Genomic DNA, 21,190 nt, shown 5'->3' on the forward strand with positions numbered 1-21,190 from the left:
TTCAGTGGCGGCTGTTGCTTTCAACATCCTTTCTCTTCATCCCTCCATCTCAGGGCCCCTTTTCACTTCCTTCCCTTCTCGTTTTTCATCCACCCTGTCTCGCCTACTCGCGTGTTTAATACTTTAAATTAAAAAGACAGGGGGAAATAACTTTTAATCACAGCAGTCTGCTTTTCCCCTCACAATGCGTCTCATGTAAATGGTCTCTATTTTTTGGCACTTATCCTCATCTGTAATGTTAATCTACACCGATCTACAATCTATTCCTCCTCCTCTCCCTAGTCTCTTCTTCCCCTCTTCCCTTCTCTCACTTTTTATCTGTTGTGGAGGCTGAAAAGCAGAACAGGAGCCGTTTGAGTTTGATCCCGGCTGCTCGGTCGGCATATAGATGACCCACTTCTCTGCTCTGCCAGTTGTAGTTCTCGCTGCGGAAACGTGGGGCCTGTCTCCCTTTATTTTACCGCCAGTGCAAACACGCACACACGCACACGCACACACACACACACACACACACACACACACACACACTAAACAAACAGCTCTGGTCTGCTAAATACCAACATTTAACGAAACAATGCCCATTTAAATGTTCATCTTTGGGCATGGCTTCAGATACAAAACATATATTTTTTTTAATCTATTAATGAAAACCTTTGTTAGAGTTTTTCAGGTTAAAAGCCAGTTTTAAAGGCTTAAAGATACTATGAACATTTATGCAAAGTTTCCTGTGTTTTGGCTCCAATATAAAAAAAAAAGCATCAAAGTCCTATCTGGTTGTGTGTTTCACAAAGATTTGTAAGCTGCTGCTTCACTGTATTAGCATCTCCTTTCTATGGAGTGAACAAAGCCTTCAAACTCGGTTCAGAAAACATTTCTTTGAGTGTTTTTTAGGACATTCTATCCACTGCAACATAACAATACAGGATTATTGTGTAACTTCACTGTGTAGTACCTTGATTTTGCTTATATTTCCACCTGGACTTTAAAATCATACATAGAGTAATACTACTTTAAGTAATACTACATTTGTTGCCTATTTTGACGAAACGTTTTTGAGACCATTCAAACATTTGTGCAAAGACAACAAAAATTGTAACAACCATTGGAACGTGTGTGACTTCCAGTATAAATCTAATGGTAGCTCAGTAGAATGACAAACTCTAACCCTAACCCTGGCTAAAGGCTCCACAGACTTCCATTCAGACTAATGTCGTATATAAGTCAAATAACATCCAGCTGAACCAGAGCTCAAAGATCAAATCCATCGATGCACTCGCTCTCTCTGAGGATATTATAATTACATTTTAAGCCCACACATGGCTTCATCAGGCACTGCTCCTGCAGCCTGGCCCATGTGTTACCGTGATGCCCTGTGCTCCGGGCAGAGTCACGGGGGAACAACAGTGGTGAAGGGAGACGGAGAGAAGAAGTAAGAGGCTAGTGAGGGACTACTGTCATAATTAGATCTGCAGTGACACACTTACACGCCCTACATGGACTGAACCGTGCCGAGTCGTGCTGGGAAAGGCAAAGGCTAGCTGGAGTCATGAGTGAGATGTAAGCGAGGTCAAAGAGCAGAGGTCAGGGGTCAACGCATCTGAAGCTGCCACTGTCCTAAACTGGGCCGCAGACAGTCGAGAGGTTGTGGTGGAGTGATTATGTATGTGACAACACATTGTGTTCGCTTAGAAAACAACTATTGTATCCTGAACTGCCTCGTAATGTCTTCATCCGACCTACGGACACCACGGATGGTATCCAAGCTGGACTAAGTGTAATATAATTAAACCTTTCACACGCATGGCCCCGCGTTCCCAACGTGTGTGTGTGTTTTCATGCGAGTTGTGTGTTAAATCCCATTGGAGGGATTTAGAAGGGATGAGTTTCACTTATGTACTTCTGCTGTTGTTGGGTCATGATTCTCTCTCTCTCACACACTCTCTCTCTCACACTCTCTCTCTCTCTCTCTCTCTCTCTCTCTCTCTCTCTCTCTCTCTCTCTCTCTCTCTCTCTCTCTCTCTCTCTCTCTCTCTCTCACACACTCTCTCACACACACACACACACACACACACACACACACACACACACACACACACACACACACACACACACACACACACACACACACACACACACACACACACACACACACACACACACACACACACACACACACACACACACACACACGGGGCAGGACAGGGTACGTCCTTGTCATAAAACAGGGATAGAGAGCTCGGACGCAAACACACACACAGAAACACCCCGAGGGGAAAGGAGCAGGCCTGGTGCGGTATCTGATTGTCACAGCAGTGTCACATTGGCAGAGTGTACTCATTTATCAGCCCTGCACGTGGACGGTCGAAGCACATGCACATGCTACAAAGCCATATGCACAAACACACCTGTCTGCTAACAAACAGGGAGTGATGTATGTGATTCTCCCCAAGGATTAACTACAGCGAGGACATTTTTATATAAAGAAGAAATGGAGGAACTGAGGTCACAGAGTGCGGGTGCCTGTCAACATCAGCAGATGTCTGATGTCTGATGTTGATGGAAAAAGGCACTAATCGTCTTCTGTGTGCGTCTGTTAACTTTGCATTAATGATTTTACATTCGGCGAGATGTCACAAATGCAATATGCTTCCTGAAATCAGCCACAGAAAAACAATACTGCACATTATTGGTTTTTCCCTGTATGGAGCACAAAAAGTGCCAAAATTGGACAGCGCCAAAACTATGCAGTGTAATATTGTATTATTTGAAGTTGTGAATTCAAAAAAAACCTCTTGGCACTTCATGATGGGCCTAATTTCATCATTAAATGCTTATAGTATATTGGTATTTCCTGAGAAATATCACAAATGCAAAATGTAGCCATTAGGGATGTTATTCGTCGTAGCGTTTTCTGCTTGTACGGCCGTGCCAAGCGATCAGACGCCTCCTCTCCTAAACCCACAACATTACAGTTCTTCTGAGGGCTGCTACTTTTGCTCCAGCTCTTTATTTATTGGTTGAACCCTCGTGAGACAGTAACCTTTATTTAAACCAATAAATAATCCCTAGTTCACACTCAGGACCACCTGCCTTCATTTCCTGGTTTTTATTATTGGTTCAATCCCATTAAGGAAAAAAATGGATGTTCCACAGGTCAGTTCATCTCACTATTCTCCTTATTTAGGAAAATAAACAACATAATTCTGTGTTTGAAATACAACCTGACACATGGTACATAGGATACTACGAGCAAATATGTTTGTTTTTTCATTTAGTTTGGTTTGCTTTCTGGAAGTAACAGCACTGAAATAGTTCAAGCAGTGTGTGTTTGTTTGTTCAGCTTTGACTTTTTACACCAATACTTGAAAATGGGTCAGTTCTGGCAAATATTTAAAAACTGTGAAAATGCACAACATTGGGGTGAACAACCCCTGAAAAAATATATTAAAAAGTCTTTTTTCAAGAATGAATAAAATGTACAAATGTCACCTGTCGTCTCTCCTTTTCTTTTTAGCTAAATTTGCAGATTCACCTTAATGAGGTACAGTTATTTGTCACACTATTACCAGATTAAGGTCTTGTTTCCCATTAGGAAAACTATTATTGACAATATACTGTTTTCCAATTTATAAATGCAATATTTCCATTAGCTCCAGACAGATTTATTAGTCGGCTATAAATATCACTCGATATGAGCTTTTCACAGACATATCAATACTGGCTTTTATGTTTGCTGATATGTAAACTGTTGATTTCAATTATAAACAATGCAGAAAAGATGCGCATTTATTAGTTTAAGAATTACTCATTAATTCAAGTTCTATTTTTATTTACAGTTGTTAATGATATAGTTTATGGTTAAACTGTAAAACTTCATACATTTGTCATAAGGGTTTAAAAACGACATCTTAGGAATCATTACAATTACTTTTTTACCTAAATGTCGGCTAATACATTGGTATAGAACATGTTTTACTCCCCAATATCGGTATCAGCCCCTAAACATCCACATTGGACTGCTTTTTATTGGCAGCCCACTTTACGGGTCTGAGTTGTTTATCCAAACTGAATCCAACAAAGATTTCCGTTGCTGCCTGGTAGACACAAGTCACATTTCCTTTTTTTAGCACATCTTCTACTTTTCATCTCTATATGTGTCACTTCGGGAGATTTCCTCACCAGGCATGTTGGGTTCGTTCGACCTGCACAAATCAAAAGACCAGATACCAGATGAGCCAGAATAAAGAAACGCTGTCTAAAGTGCTGAATTCTTGAAAGCCTGCACGTTTACAAAGAGGCCAGAGGCGACCCACACGCTGCTGAGCACAGTCAGTCAAGAGATTTCTATGGCATCAGAGGGGATGTTACTGCTCTGTATGTGCCTCTTTTTGTTAATGGCAGCGATTGAAAGCACATAAAAGAAGATAGAGCATAGTGGTGGAGTGAAGCCATTGGATAAAATCAAGGGAGGGGACATAAAAAGAACCACGCAAAGAGAATACAATAAAGATTCTTCAGAAAGTCAGGTTATGAATAAATTCATGGGAAAACTTTAATAAACAAGTGATGGTTCTGGGTGCATGTGGTGGCCCGACATGTCACTCACACACTTTTTTCTTTTCCCTTTAATTTTCAACCATCTATATTGCAAAATATTATTATTCTGCATGTAAATCTTATAAATGTTGCATTTTACTTGTTACTACTACTTTTTACTACATTTTAAATAAATAAATCTCTTGTAGCTGAACTCCCCTACCAGTCAGGAATTAAATACTTGAAACTCATATAATTTGTTTACTGAATTTCCATTTATACATGGTTTTCAAACACATTTCAAATTCAGTGTTTAACTGGGAATATCCTTTTTTTTTTGGTCAACTGGTTATACCATGAAAAGAACCAAATCTACATTAATCTTTAAAAAGGTGACACTAACAAACAGTTTCATTCATAAAAGTGCTTAAAGATTTAGCTGTTAACTATAATTTTTAGCAAATGTTACTCAAGCAGGAATATTGCATTTGTTGGGAACTATTGTCTGATGCGGAATAATAGACATTTATGCTAGTGAGGAATGACAGCATGGGAGAGTTATTTGCATGGTTGTCAGAATGAACAATTATATATTTCTATATATACTATACAATGATATACTTTATCAAGCTAAATACACAGTAGTAGAATAAATTATTTTATCGTTTTGCGTCTTTTCATCCCATGAAAAGAAAATATATCCCCAGTCTTATATTTTCCTCTTTTTTTCCTTCATATGTTCTATGGTTGAAATTGACGGTTTCTGTGTATGACCCTGATTCGTCAAATTTATATGCGTAATCTCATCAAAAGGGATAAAGGAGTTATCACAAAGATTAAATGGCTTAAACTCACAGCATCGGAGCTGCATCACACAAGATTAGAGATGTACAATGGAGCAATGACTACCTCTCAGTGGCTAAGGAGCCTCTTTGTAGCGGCACACAACCACTGGGTCAAATAAATCAAAATGTGTGCATCTGAATCAGGTGATTGAAATGCAAGAAGGGTGCACAGGTAATGCTGAACGGCTATGATAGCAGGAGGAGGAGTCTCCTTTCAACTCCTCTGCACTGCACCTCCGTTATAACTCCCAGAGGAGTTCTCAAAAGGATTACAAAGTGCTCTTCTGGGTTTTTGTATTTTCTCCTCATCGCCACATTAGGCATGTAAATAAGGGCTTGAAATTAATCTCTAGACTACAGCATGAGCAGCAGGCAGATATTTCCTCCCTTAGCACTAGCTCAGAGAATCACTGCATATACATATATATGATGGTGGACATTGACTCACACATTTTTAAGACAAGCTTGGGATTAACCACTAAATGAGAACTGGGAAAAGTCCTTTCACAGTGAATCTGTGGGGGAAAGGGAGGCTGATATTATTCTCTGTGTTAATGGCTGAGTCCAGCAGCTCATATACAGTTAGTCTACTCGCCGGATTCGGTTCAGGACCCTACAGCCTCGACCGTCTATTCTATCCTGGTCACATTCCTGAGCTGCAAATTCACAGCTATATTTATATGGCTCAGAGTATGTTGCAGTGTCTCGCTGGCTGCAGACGTCCACCTGTCCCTATTTGTAATTCCAAATAATCACTTCACGACTGCATGGGCTCCTATTAAAATTCAAATGGTGCCACTGTTAAGAGTTGCAATAGCTGTCCATCATTCATCGCAACAAGTCCTCTGAACTGAACAACCATATAGATCGCTTGTCCCCCGTACCCTTGACCCTTAGGAGGGCAGACATACCAGTCAATACTGGGGCTTATCAGCCACTGATCCACAAAAAAACTACTGGCTTTCATCTTTATCAGGATGGACCTCCGAGTGACTATGCAAACTAATCTCACCCACTCGATTTTCAAAGTTATAGATATACATGCATGGAAGTACAATTTCACCTTTGTATTTTCCACATTTAGCGTAGATTACTAGAACAGAGAGTCGGAGTAGTTATTCAAGGGTATCTCTGTTCTTGAGGGTGGGGCGTATAGTCAGGCCTGCATGTATTTCAGGAGCCTTCATGGGGGGGTTTATGAACCTGCGAGGTGTAAGTTTAAAAAAGTACACATGGTCGTTATTGTTTAGAATGATACCAGTATTATTAGACAGTCTATGTTTTCCAGACATTTAGTAAAAGTCAGTTAAAGTTAGTACGCCCTGTCCTAAGATAGAAGATGGATTGTGTATTTAAAGTTGGAAGTGAAACCACAATGACGCCGTTTCACGCAGGGGTCTTAAGAAACCTCAGGTCTATATAGAATACAGACACTGTTGTGACGATAAATTAATATTGGAATATTATTAAATGAGTAAAGTGGAAAACAAACCTGATAGAAACTAAACATTTTCTGAAAATGAGGATCAAGTCAAGGAATGAATACTTTGTGAAGACACTGTGTTGTCTGTATGTCTGAGTGTGATTAGAGTATGATGAGGCCACCACCTTGTTTGAAAGCATGTTTGCTTTTCGAGGATGTAATATCCTGTTTGACCTGTTGGATCCTCCATCAACACCAACAGGACAAACTAATGGAGGAAGGACCAACAAAAAAGCTTCTATTACACAATGTTTCCATCGGCAGGATCAGGCTCAGGGTTCCTGCACAGTTCACCAAGTTGTTATATAATTACATTAATAGACTTGGATAAGTGGCAGAAATGGGTGCATCAATTAAGTTTTGGACACTTTGGCATTAAGAGGCGATGAGTTTACTATCATGGACAAGTTAAAAAACTAAACTATTTTTCATTACAGCATGTTTGAGAAAATATTTAAAACTTATCAACTGCACTTTTTATTAAAGACAATATTTTTGTATTTTACACAATAAACAGTGCATTTATATTTTTATGGGGGAAAAAACATTTTTATTTTCTATTTCTATGTTCCATTTATGTAGCTGAATATGTATTTCGTTTTTATGTATATAGTTATTTATTGTAAAGTTTATGGTTAATCTGTAAACTATCAAGCCTCAATCACATTTCTTTGTCATTAGTGTTTAGGAATCATAATTTTTAAAACTCCCCAATATCTGCATCTGCCCCCAAAACTCCATATCTGCCGAGCTCTACTTTGCATTACCTTCCAGGGCCCTTTTGAAGTAATGGAATACAAAGCTTTTTAAGACGGTGTTATGCAAGTCATTAAAATGTATTATTGCAGGCAAGATAATCGATGGGACAATAAAGCTAAGCACTCACTATGTAACCCTTACTTATATAAGAGATTGATAAACAAAAATGTACATCAGTGCTCCGTCTGGATCGTCACACCAAGTCTCGTCTAAGGACAATAACTGCTCACTACAGAGAACCGTGCAATTTCCCATTTAAATGAATGACGGCCATTAAACATGGAGCATTCCACAAGTGGGGACAGGGGTACTTATAGGCAACCTTTAATTGCCGTCAGTGTAATTACAGCATGTGATGTCGTTGGATCCCACGTCTCCCACATACAGCTTTTGTAATAAAAGCCCGACATCACAAGCTGCTGCTGAGGGACAGCATCCAGAGCCTTTACACAATTATAAGTTGATGAGAAGTTTCAAAATGAACACCTCACCAGACCTGTGCTTGTCCGGTCCATAATTAATTTCCGTCAATATGGATGCCTTCGCTCACAATAACAAAACTTAATCCCCCTTTTGTGTCATAATGAATTCCTCTCTGGTCACTTGTACAACTTCAAGGAGTTTATAGAAAGCTTTAAATAGTCTGTGGAACAAGTCTGAAACAAGGCACAGCAACATATGAGTAAATTGGGAGTCATAATTTGCTCTCTGGCCCAAATATTATTGTTACTATCAACTTCAACTAAAGGTTACATATAATGCTCTTCAGTCATTATTTTCTCTAGTGTGTTACATAAGGTTTTTTTGTGTACCTAAAAGATCTGCAAAGTTCAACGCATTAAACCGAGCTCCTCTCCTCCAAAGAAAACACTGCTCCTGAATCGGCTCGTTAGTAGACCGGCCAAAACTTCAGCATCATCATGATGTGACATCAAAATACCCCACATACAATATAATAAATAATACATATACACATCTAGCGGCTAGTCTGGTAAAATCCAGGTAAAGCAAGAGCGGAGGCCGACTTTTCCTACACTGCCAGAGCTGCAGCAATGGACAGAATGAGGAAAGTGATGCATTTTCTGAACATTAGAGCATATAAACCGTTTCAAGCAATAACAGAAATCTAAATTATGAACCTGAATGCGAGCATAATGTCTCCTTTGAAAACAATATATTGGGTCAATACACAAGGCTGCTGGCCTGAAAGTATCAGCAATCAATCATGTTTGGATATTACCGATGTAAAAGCTCAGAGTGCACATGACAATGATTCCTACTGTATCCAGCCAGTAAAACACATCTGCTGACAACAGCATGCATTCAAATTCTAGATGCTTGTTTTGTGAAATGGGGAAAGTCCAGGATTCAGCAAATAATAGCATTAACCACAGTAAGCATTAACTAGATTCAATGTGAAATACTTGAATACTAGATGTTGCTGAGATAACCATGTCTTTTGCTGCAAAACAGCGGTAAATTACATGAAGAGCCCAGTAAACCTGGGTGATGCAGGACTTTAAAGTGTTAACCTCAAACTGGAAGCAGAGAATGCTCACCTGAGTGGGAAATTCAGAGCTGACGCTGAGAAGCCAGCTGCGGCTCGGCTCTTACACTTAAAAAAGAAAAGCAGCTTTTGTGGCCGAGGCAGGGGTCTAACCTCAAGTGCACTTTAGTGAAAACGAGTGAGGGCTTGGAAAAAGAAACATCACTGTCCGCAGTAGAGGACTCTCATTAGGACAACTTGATTAAAGAAAACATTAGTGTTGTGTGGTCGGGTTGATAAAAGCATTTTTATATCAGTGCAACATATCCTGTGTGTATCGGGTGTCACAAATTCTCACTTATTATGGATTAGAGGCAATATTGGGATATATTTGATCTCCCTCCACATGGCAACTGTTTTCCTTCATTCCTGATGCTGCTGTCTCATTATTAAATATCTTTCATAGGAGGAAACGAGAGTGTAGTTGAGTGTTTAAGCTCTCATTAGAGACCTTTTACATCTGCTTGCTTCAAAACATCTCAGCAACAGTGAACGACTGCAGTGATGCTCAAAGCATTCCCTCCCTTGGCATCTGCGATAATTCCTGACATCCATGATCAAGTTTATTAGAGAAGACAGTAAACCCATCGTCAGTAATCCATTCACATGCAAAGTAAGTGTTGAAATTGCCTTCGCATGCGCCTTTTTGTGTTGTGTCACATGTGAACAGAAAAGGGGGAATAACCAGCCCCGTCGGTCAGGGGCACTTTGTGCATTACGTGAAAGACCGAATGAGAGTTTTATGGAAATGAAAAACCTCAGTGTGAAGCTCCTTTGAAGTATCAGAATAAGTAATGACAGTGAACTGCATAATCCCTGTGAGGGACTTAAAGACAAAAGAAATTGTGAAAGAGGAGTCGGCAGGTAATTAAAGGTTGGGATGGACTTAGCACTGGCTCGGATGTTATTTATCATGCATTATGTTCATGTCAGCGGCGCAACAATGCTCAGAGCCAGGCTTAGCATTTAAGCATGAACACTACCATGCTAACAGGCTGTATTGTGTCCTTACATCCTGCAGCCTGATGGTTGCAGTAACCAGAGCACCGTGTTAAATTAAATCCCACAGCTAGAGCAGAAAATGTGTCAGGGCAAATATATTTCATGGCGATCCTTCGAGTATTTGTGATATTTCAGTCTGGAACAAATGATGATTCAGATAGATTTCCTTCAATGTTCAGTAACGAATACGTAAAGCCACCTTTCCACTGGTCAAAAAAACGACCAACACCCACTGACATCTGGCTTTTTTCTACAATCTGCATTAACTCCCGGGTCAAATGACTCAACGGTAGAGATGTTGTTAATCGGCTCCGATCGGCAGTGATGGAGTTGTGACACCTTGGTGAAAGCGCTGATTTGGCAAGATGTTGGGCACGTTTGTGACGTTGCACATGACGCACCGGGTGAAAAAAAAAGACGGGCAAATGGAAAAGGAGTCAATCACCTTTACTGGTTTACACATATGGGCATATACCCTCTAATTGTGGTGTAAAAGAGATATCAGTTTAAGTCGCATCGGTCTGTCCACAGGATGCAGCGCCCAAATAGGTGGGGGAGGCCTTGGAGAGGGGGATCCGCAGTGCACCACCAAGTCAGTGCAGGGAGAGGGATGAAACAGTTGAGCTAGGTCTCCCTCGTCCGTTTAGTGGATTATTGGATTATCTGTGTGCACACAAAATTAACCATTAGTCAAAATTTTAGTGTGCTCTTTGGGAGGAGCTGGTGTCCACAGTCGCTCGCACTGACCTCACACAATAGAGGAGCAGCACAGCGCTCATAGAAATTACTTAAGAACAAAAAAAGATGCACTCTAGGACGTCCAGTAGCACAGATGAATGTGTGGAGAGTAGAATGTGCTCAATGTGTAGTGCTTATCATCAGTCACTGTGTGCATGGGGGGGCAGAGAATAAGGGGGAGTTGGGGGAGGGGGAGTTTGGACGAAGCTATTTTTATCTGGATTCCATGTAGACAGCTGCCATCCTCCAGAGTGCGAGACCTTTCCTGCAGTTCCCATCCTCAGGAACAGTGACACGAGTTACAACAACTGTCACTATCAAATATTTCTGTCTATGTTTGAGGTTTATCAAAAGATAAAATATATATTTGTCGGCTGTTAATGCTTTTATAGAGGCCATTTGTAAAGTGGGTGCTGAAAATCTCATAAGCTCATCCTCTTTAACTGAAAGCATTAGACTCATTAAGTGCCCGTGTGCTTCTCTAACCTCCACCTACCATCACATACATCTGGTTAGGACGGACAGCAATATTCAGATTATTAACCCTATTCTACATAAGACATTATTTCAGTTATGATGTTTACATGAGTTACTAATAGAATATTCACTTCATTACGTGTGTCTACGTAATGCAAGTTAAGTTCAAACACTCCACAAGTCCTAATTTGATGATAGATCATCACAGTGACTGCCCAACATTAGAGAAGCTCTGGTTACAGAAGTAAATCCACCAATCACAGCTTTCATTATTACACCGAAGGATTGTGGATATTGTGTTTTCCTTGACATCGCGAATAAAACATGTTTTTCTTAAAACGCAGCTGATATCATACAGACTTGTATTGTTTCACAATCTTGCACCCTGTGGTAAGTCTACCTTGGATGGTTAAAATATTATGGCTCATTATCAAAAAAAAAATTGCTATTCCAAAAATAGATGGGATTTGTCCGAGTACGACATTATTTGGGTTAAGATTATCAGTAAATGCTGTTTGCATAGCAGTTTCTCTTTCAGACCGTTGTCTTAAATCGGGAATATTGGTGTCCATGTTATAGGGCCTATTGTGATCTAGTGTATAATGCTGTTCTGTTTCATCAGCCAAAGATAAAAAACTTATGATCGATTTGTGTCTTTTTCACATGTTTCCAGGAAAAGCCAGGAGCTCCAGCCCACTCCTCATATCTATAAAAGCCTGTTGGGGAATGTGGATGGGACCACTTCAGCAGGTGTCCACGATGGGTCACGTTATGACCCCGACATTCTCTTGCCGCTTCAGAGCCACCAGGACCTCTGCCTTCCCTTCCACGAGAGAGAAGGACGCAAGATAAGGTTGGACAGAGTGACAGTGACAAGCTCCACAGCCATAAGCCGGAAATGTAAATTCTGATGATAGCAGCCACATGCCGTCACAACGCCGAAGCTCTGATACGAGCCATAGATCCCCATCAGCATTTCTCCGACAACCCAATTTAGCTGCTGGTGAGTCAGTGAATCCCTGACTGAAGATGTAGGAATGAGCTGCATATCAGGAGGGATTTAGCATTAATTAGTGAACCATCTTAACATAGCCCAGGGCTAACTGCTATGCTATTCATGGACTCTCAAATTAAAGCTTTATACAGCAAATTCTCAGATTTTATTTCCTTTGTAACAAGCAAATACCATGTAGGGTTTTTAACCATGAGAAGTACGAATACAAACTATATCGAGATGCTTTGCTTTACATATAAAAATCAATACAATTATTATGTTCCCCTTCTGCAAGATTATTTCTCAGGGATATAAGGATGAGGATGAAGACGTTGGAAAAGGTTTCGACTGTGATTAAAACGTTCAGCTGTTGCTTGAATTCATTCCCAGACCATTAAGAAGTCACCCATGACTGAATGAGTCACATCATGATCAGACAATGTTCACTTTTGTCCTCGATTTTCTGCAAGAAAATCAAACCATAACACAACATATTTACTGGAAAGACAACACATAATCGATGAGACGTTATCGTGACTATTCACAATTAAGCTGTGGTACTAAGAGAGTTTAGAGTAGACATTTTGAGACATTTGATTTATTTCTAGTTATTTTGTGTAAAAATATACATAAAGAGGATTTACTACAAAAATGATTTGAGAAAGAAATATTAGTTTTTTGATTTTAAATCACAATTCCTTTTAGCAAGGTTCAAAATTTTCAATTTTGATATATTCTTCACTGGTGTACATTTGACAAACTTCTGTTTAGCACTGTGTGGAACATTAGATGCTGTGAACACCATTCTATATAATCCTATGAAAGACAGCTTAGAGCTTTACTTCTGAATATTTCTCTTTGTACATTGTGATGTTTCAAAGTGAAGACAATGATTTTAAAACGCTGAACAGAAGGCAACATTACTCAGGAGTATGAATGGAACGTTGAATGCAATGATACATAAATCAGTGAACTACATCAACGTGTGTAACTACATTTTCTGTAACAGGTCAAAGCAAAATCACTATTTGTCAAAGACATTGCTGACAATCTGTTTTTCCAGGTACCTCACGCTGACCGGTCTTGTTTGTATTGATGTCATGTTGTCAACACTTAATTTTCTTATTCCCAATAAAATATAAAGACCACATAATCAGCCACACTCTGCAAGCTGGTTGAAATCTCGTCTTTTTTTCCAAACATACATAAGTTTCTGTAAAAAAAAAAAATATGTGTAAAACTATTTTCTAATTTACTTTATTTACCCCTTGAACCCAAATGCACCACAGTCTTCCCCTGTCCCTCCTCTCATTGTGCGGCACAAAGGACTTGATTGCAGGAAGTACTGTAGCTCATGGAGGTTTAATAAAACTAGCTTCTCCAACTGGCAACTGTTTGTGAGCTTGATCTGGAAGAAGAAATGACAGACAAAGCAGAGAGAGGGAGAGATTATTGAAAGAGTCTTAATGTCTGTTTCAATGTTTAAAAGGTACTGATAGTAGTAATATTGGAAATACCGCTTTAATGTGTAAATCAAATACACACAACTTCTTTTTGAAATCAAGTTTAAGGATCATGATATCAAACATTCCATACTGGATTACAAGGACATGTGTTTAAAATGCATTACATGTAATGCTACTATATTAATGTGCATTCATGAAATATAATATATTTCTCTCAATATCTGTGTCTAGTGAACTGTTGTAAAAGAGAATGTGGCCTCTTGTTTAATGATGATGTCACATGTCTGTGCAATCAATGCAACCCTTCCTGTGTTCTCTCAAGTTCTTTTGCAAATATTTGTAAAACAATGAAGACAACTCTTCACTCTCTACTTGGAAAGTCACAACCTTTCAGTGCACACACACACACACACACACACACACACACACACACACACACACACACACACACACACACACACACACACACACACACACACACACACACACACACACACACACACACACACACACACACACACACACACACACACAGTGGACGTAGGGCAAGGACTGATAAATACAGATGAGGCATGTTTCTCAATCATCTTGTTCGTATTATTTTGAAACAGGCTTGTGGTCAGAAAATGTGCACATAATTGCACCTTGTTAATTCAAAACTATTTTACTAGAATCAAAAATTACAGTAGCTGGATGGATTTAAATGAGTAGATGACTGCAGACAGGCCTTATACTTGGAAATCACTTCCCATTGTCTTTCCTGTAAAAAGGTGGAGGCAGCTGAGAAAAACCGCAGACCGTGTACACGCCCAGAGCCTATGTGAATATTTGCTTCTGAGCCATGAACTGTCTGTTTACATTTCAAATAGCCTATGTTCTACGAGTACAGACGCCAGGCTCCTTGTTTGTTTTTTCATATACAATGATCCTGTACATCACCTCCCTGGAATAACTGACAGCAAACTGTTGTACAGTGACTGAGAACTTCAGTTATGCTTGACAGTGACTTCCGTGATTCTGATTTCAGTCTATTCAGTTTTATCATTATGACACATTAAGCATGTGTATCATAAACTGTCCTGTAAATATTTTTTTCCCAGTTAGATTGGCTGTTATGGTTTATCAGCACAACTTTTTGATACGTATAATTATGTAGGAATAGAAGAAATTAGCACAATTCTTTTAATTGCAATATTTTTGTTAAGACTCCAAGGTGTGAACACAATTTATTCAAAATAATAGTGAGTAGTAATTTGCAAAATATATGTGTGTGTGTATATATATATATATATTTTATTTTTTTTTAAATCGTGGCATAAAATTTAATTCTGTTTTTGTTCCTTTTGCTTCATAGAAATAATAGAGGTTTTTTGTACTCCGGTTCGGCGGTTTGGTACAGGGAGAAAAACACGAGGATTAAATAGCAAAGAAAAGGAAGACACAAAACAAAAAAGGAGCTGATATAAGGATTATTAACAGCATGTGAATGTGTCTAATATGCTGAGCCTCATCTCCACACACACTCCTGCACACTTCACTGTGCATTCCACTGGAACACACCCTAAGGAACACAGGCTGCCATGTGACACGCAGCAGCAAACAGAGGAAGAAGTAGCAGAAGACAGGGAGAGGTAGAAAATGGGATTGAGGGATGAAAGAAGAGATGGAGGGATGGGAATTAAAAACCTATCACAAGGGTGCAATTAGGCACAAAGTGTGATGAGCATTAAATAAAACACGGCCCATTTTAGGGACGGTGACTTGCAACAGGGGTCAGGACCATGAATCATACCTGCAAACACATGATTTAATGTGTAATTTATTTCTTCTAGTGTTTTTATCCATGGTCGAAAGTGCAAGAGAGACCATTTCATCTGTTATTTAATAGAGTAAAGCAGAAATAAAGCCGAATCAGACTTTAAATGAATACAGAGCAGAGAGAAGATGAAGAGGAGGAGATAAATGAGGGCAGATGAGGTGGTATTAAATCTGAAAGGTTCGGAGGAGCAGTGTTGTGGAAGAAAAGACGTGAGCTGCAGCAGAGTTCAAGCACCACAGGCGCAACACGCTGCTGCCAGGGAGGGGCAGTGAAATGTGGCTCTGCCCACTCACCACGTCACACACAGAGAACACAGTTAAAACTCAATGTATAGATGACACTTACTGGTTTGAAGAGCCAAAGGTGTTTCCAGAGAATCCTACAGGATGGAGAAAAGTGATTAGTTGTGTGATTGTAGCAATAAAACATTGTAAGTGTCAGTGTGGCAAAAGATTAAAAACCTAATATCGTAATAATATTATCATTTGACAGCACAAGTTATCTCTGACACATCTGTGTGCTATGTAATATTGATAGTAGTAATACAGTAAAGGGCACCTAAAACGATTTCAAGTACTCATTAATCTGCTGATTATATTTTAATAACAAATCAGTCAATAAAATATAAAAAAAAATAGCCAAAAGGGATGTCTTACCATTGCTTGTCTGACTATTTTATGTTGTTTGACATTTCTCACATCATTTCTTGTTCTGTGTAATAAATTATGTTGCATAATTTTATTAGGATTTTAACACAATACATAAACAATGTACTTTCTGTCTAAAGAACACTTTAAATCAAAAATATGAAGTACACAAAGCATAAACTCTCCAGAACTGTAATGTGCGATTAATGAAGTGTATTTTATATTTGTAGTTATTTGCTTTTATTTGCTTTCTCTGTTTTTAACTCGTGTCTTCAAGCATTGTTGAAAGTGCTGGCAAAATGTATTATCTTTATAATCATCATTATATTTATTATATCTACTATCTATTATTGTACTACTAATAATACTAATAATAATAGATAGCGGGTGTAAGAAAAGTGTATGGATGTCTGAAGAACCGTTTCCTGTCTCCACTTGAGCCACTGAGCTTGTAAACAAGAGGGAAGCTGAAGATGACTTGCAGTTGCATCCCTCCGCCAACCTGTAAAACTGTAGTTTACGTTCATCCGCTTACACTTATATGTAGCGAAGAAGTTAAAGAAATTCAAGTGTATTTTTCATCACAATTAATGTATTCAGTTTTGAGTTGTGGCAAACAATGTGTTCTGTGAGCTCACAGTGACCTTTGACCTTCAATCACCAATGGAATCAGTTTATTCTTGAGTCCAAGTGAACGCTTGTGCCAGATGTAATGAAATTCTCTCCAGGTGTTTCTGAGATATCACGTTCATGAGATAGCGACAGTCAGACGGACAGACTACCTGGCCTCTGGCCATGGCAGTCGCCCGCATGGACACATAAAAAAAAAAAAAAAAAAGTGTACTGAAATAGTAGTCTCACCTCCTGTCTGTGGCTGCTGTCCAAACCCTGAGAAGCTGCTGGGCTGAGCTCCAAACCCAGAGCCCTGCTGGGCCAAGTTCCCGAATGACGGAGGGTTCTGATTAGCTAGAGCGCCAAAGGACGGGGCGGGGGGAGGTGAGGCAAACCTGAAAACAGACGCATACACAGAGGATGTGATATGGTAAAAGAAAAGAAACATTTAACAGCCATATTCTACATCAACAATTTATTTTGAGCAAAGAGAAAGAGACTATGTGCGGGATCTATTTATTATTTAGCTCCATCCAAGTAAACATGCAAGCAGGGCAGGAGGTGTCAGATGGTGTGTATGTGTGGGTCGGGGTACGAGAGGATTAAGAGACAGGGGTTTAAGCAGTAATCTCTTCTGCAGGACCCATGCCACACTGAAAAGAGAGAATAAGCAAAACAGAGGAAAAGCAGGAGGGAGCAGGCCTGTTTAATCTGCAGGCGGCATGACCCCAGAGTGAGATTATCTGAGGGGAATAATCTAGTCCTGCAGAGAGCTCCATAGTTTAGGGCTCACTGGAATCAAAACACGTGCACATGGTGGACACGCAAAAAATGGGGAGGATGGAGAAATCATTTGAGTGGAAACAGAAGAAAAGCTGTAAAAAAAAAAAAATGTAATTAATACTTTCGTAAGACATTTCACTTGTTGTAAGGCTGAATATAAAATGTTCTCATTCAGTGGTCTGTTGTATTTCACTGTAAAATGTCTGATTTATATTTCCCAAAAAGGGCTGTACAGCATCTGCACCAATAGTGAGATTGGTTACATTAACCCTTTCCTGATTTCTCCTCAAACGGCAATCAACTTTGCAGAGACAGGAGGGGAAGAGAACAAGACAAATCTAATTTACATCACACAAGACAAAGGATTAAGGAGCAACACTGTCCCAGAGAATCATACATCACTATCTTTAGTTACTGTTTAATGAAATCTGTTATTAAACTGGCATCAGTGCTAAATTATTAAAGACCATAGTATTGATAAGCTCCAATGTTACAGGTTTCACACTCAAAGGGGGAGAAACCAAGACAATAAAATTCCTATTCATTATTTCTACATGAACATTATGTAGCACATTTTATGTCACCATCTCTATTTCTGATTTAGATAGACATTTATACTATTCTCAATTCAGATCTTTCTTGGAGCCGTCGTGCAAGGGGAGGGGTAACTCTCACAGACTTGCTGCAACACACACGTACAGCTATCCACAACTAATGTTCAAAAGTGTGGTTACACTTCACTGGGGGGGGATGCTGCTAAACCTCGTAGCAACAAATCACGTTTATGTTAATCGCATGTTTCACAACACAGTGAATGCTGCTCTTCGGTTACTTTGTGTGTTCCGCTTGTGAGATGGTGAGTGAGAGAACACAGATGTTCAGATTTTCAAAAAAGCAGCTGCACGCTACAGGCAAATTCCCCCCGCCCCAACAGCCCCCTGCGCAAAAAGCCTTGTGAGCGAGTGGGGACACTGACAATGTTAAATATTTTTTTATTGCAGCAAAGTAACAACCAAAAAAACAGTCTTGTGTATTATACTGCTTTGTTACTTAGAGGTTGTGGCACATGAAATATTAATTGCTTTATGGCTTGAATTTTGTTGTAGGCAACGATTTAAACCATTTTAATAAAAAAAAAGTAAGGATCTCATCAGCAAGCAAGTGAAAGAAGCTAAACCTCTGAGCTGCTAAACATCAGCATAATTCCTCAATGTCCAATATTGTCCTACTTAAATATCTGTGTACAGAACATATATAACAACTTTCTTACCCAAATCCTCCCATGCTGGAGGCCGCAGTTCCCTCTCCAAACACTTTACCAGCGGAGGGAACCATGTTGTTGTTGAATGAAGGGTTGGAGCCGAATGACGCCGCACCTCCAAATGCTGGAGAACTACCGAAGGAAGGAGAACTCCCAAACACTGGAGCGCTGCCAAATCCACCTGCAGAGGGGAAATCGATAAATTCTTAAAAAAACCCAGAAAGCAGTCGAGCATTGTGGTCCTCATCGTTGTTTCTACAATGATAAAAAAAAAAAAGGTTGCGTCACGATGTCATTGTATGGCTTTAGCTCATTTACATAAATGTCAGTGTGGAGATATGCTCAGACCCCGGTGTAAATATTACAACATATACATTCCACATGTGGTCTGAAACATGGCTGACTTGCATACATTTTTGGAACACTGTGACCGCTTAATAACAGGATGAACACTTCACGCCAACTCAAAGCCTCAGAGGTTGCAGTGCAGAGGGAGAAAGGGCGGACTGAAATTACAGCCCGACTACCAGCATGCTCCAGTAAATAATTGATTGAGCTAATGTAACAAGATTACATTCCCTGTACGTGGGCCAGTGATGGGGCATTAGTGTGCTGAGTGGTACCAATAACCCAGTGGAGCCGAGGGATAGCGTGGAGGGCTGCTGCTATTTATCATTCAATAATAGAAAAAAACAATACGACAGGAAAAAAAACATTTTACACCTTGAAAACCAAATAATCTTTTTGGTTGGGGTTTACATTAATTCTTTATACTTAAACTTGATCCTGTGTAAATTGTTAACCTGTTTGGTGATTGGGTATATGGGAGCATAATGAGCAGTTTAGACCATAAAGAAGATCTAAACAGTTTGACTGTAATTTTATTAAGCACAATAGAATGTACGCATTTCCACTTTCTCCCACTTAAAAAAAAGAATACGCACACTGCCATCTTGCAGCAATGACGTCATTTAGAGCCAGAGATTGCACAGGAGCGATCAGGGGGTGGAGCTGTGATATTGAGGTCCCGCCGATACACAATCGGGAGTCAGTCTCAGCTGTCAATAATGACGTTTAATCCCGTTCTTATAGAATCAAATAATTAATCAAAACCAAACTTGCTGGAAGAATTACTGCAAACACTTGAACAAACATCAGTGTGATGAGAACTATACCTAAAATGACAGAAATCGTCTTGGAGAAAAATGTATTGAACATCTACTTTGACTATGCAGATTTGGTCCATGCCCCATCCACTAACATGGAGGCGGTGGGGTTTATGACCTTTACAGCAGCCAGCTTCCAGGGGGCGATCGGGATTCTTTTGCTTTATTTTTAGCAGTCATGTCGTCCAAGAATCTGCCCATACTCTAATACGAGTGAGGGGGAAAGCATTTATCACCCTCTGTTTGCAAACAAAGAACAAAACCAACAGGTCTGACTGAGCTTGTTACAGTTTAACTTAGACAAATACAAACTGAAAACAAATAAGAATGGCACGACAAGACAAGAGTTTAATCCTCTTCCAAGTAAACAGCAGTGCAGTGAGCGAGACCATAAACAAACTACTACATGCGCTACATGATTCGACACTTGTTGATGCTGTTTATCTGATAAACAGGGTCTCTAACAAAACAAAACGTAACGAATCAACAAGGACAAAGCACAATGTCTGCTTATATGCATCATCAGCTGTCCTCGTATGATCTTGACTGTTACAAAACAAACTCATTAATGTAAATCAATACCTTTTCTAACCACAAAAACTGCATGAACACCTCACGTTTTCACAAACACCTCAGGTTTAAGTAAATATTCCTCACAGGCATAGTGCAAAATACATCTGAAGTCATGTGCACCTTTCTACATACTACAATTCATAGAAATCTGTACCATATCTTTATCATAAGTAGACAAATAAATAATCTGCTGTAAAGACATGACTGTTTTTTATATCATGTATACTACACATACTATGTCAGTGTGAATAAAGGCCATGTACTTCTATCTACTTCCTCCACCCTAAACAGTGCAGCTCTGATGAATGTTGACATTCAAGATAGAGATCACTTAAATTAAATAATAGCTTAGATATTTAAAGGCTTTTTGTATATTACATGTCCATCTGATACTTAAAAAATACGACACAACTTGGATTCATTGCCCTTTGACTGAGCAGTTCTGGGAGGGAACGTTGCATCAGCATTGTTCTGGAAGGTAAT

The 21,190-nt window shown here is 39.4% G+C and overlaps 1 protein-coding gene and 1 long non-coding RNA gene across 11 annotated transcripts in view; both read right to left on the reverse strand.

The window, feature by feature from the left end:
* Positions 1 to 1,328: 1,328 nt before the first annotated feature.
* LOC117771783 lies at positions 1,329 to 3,724 on the reverse strand. The gene is made up of 3 exons (XR_004615648.1): positions 3,599 to 3,724; positions 2,143 to 3,559; positions 1,329 to 1,943 (listed from the first exon to the last, which is right to left on the reverse strand). It is a non-coding gene; the product is annotated as an uncharacterized LOC117771783 (long non-coding RNA).
* Positions 3,725 to 3,978: 254 nt separating this feature from the next.
* Positions 3,979 to 21,190, reverse strand: part of nup214 (nucleoporin 214) — a 39,210-nt gene continuing 21,998 nt past the window's right edge. For 3 of the 10 annotated variants that reach the window (XM_034602540.1, XM_034602539.1, XM_034602542.1), the window contains 4 exons: positions 18,978 to 19,149; positions 17,174 to 17,319; positions 16,011 to 16,044; positions 3,979 to 4,202 (listed from right to left, as the gene is read on the reverse strand). In XM_034602540.1, the coding sequence (XP_034458431.1) occupies positions 4,136 to 4,202; positions 16,011 to 16,044; positions 17,174 to 17,319; positions 18,978 to 19,149 (419 nt within the window). In that variant the 3' untranslated portion in view covers positions 3,979 to 4,135. Of the gene's footprint in view, positions 4,203 to 10,601; positions 10,835 to 12,504; positions 12,509 to 13,645; positions 13,789 to 16,006; positions 16,045 to 16,321; positions 16,377 to 17,173; positions 17,320 to 18,977; positions 19,150 to 21,190 lie in introns of those variants that run through there. The other 7 variants (XR_004615644.1, XR_004615647.1, XR_004615643.1 and 4 more) reach the window with 7 other exon arrangements.

The sequence above is a fragment of the Hippoglossus hippoglossus genome, chromosome 12 (genome assembly GCF_009819705.1).
Source record: "Hippoglossus hippoglossus isolate fHipHip1 chromosome 12, fHipHip1.pri, whole genome shotgun sequence".
NCBI lineage: Eukaryota > Metazoa > Chordata > Actinopteri > Pleuronectiformes > Pleuronectidae > Hippoglossus > Hippoglossus hippoglossus.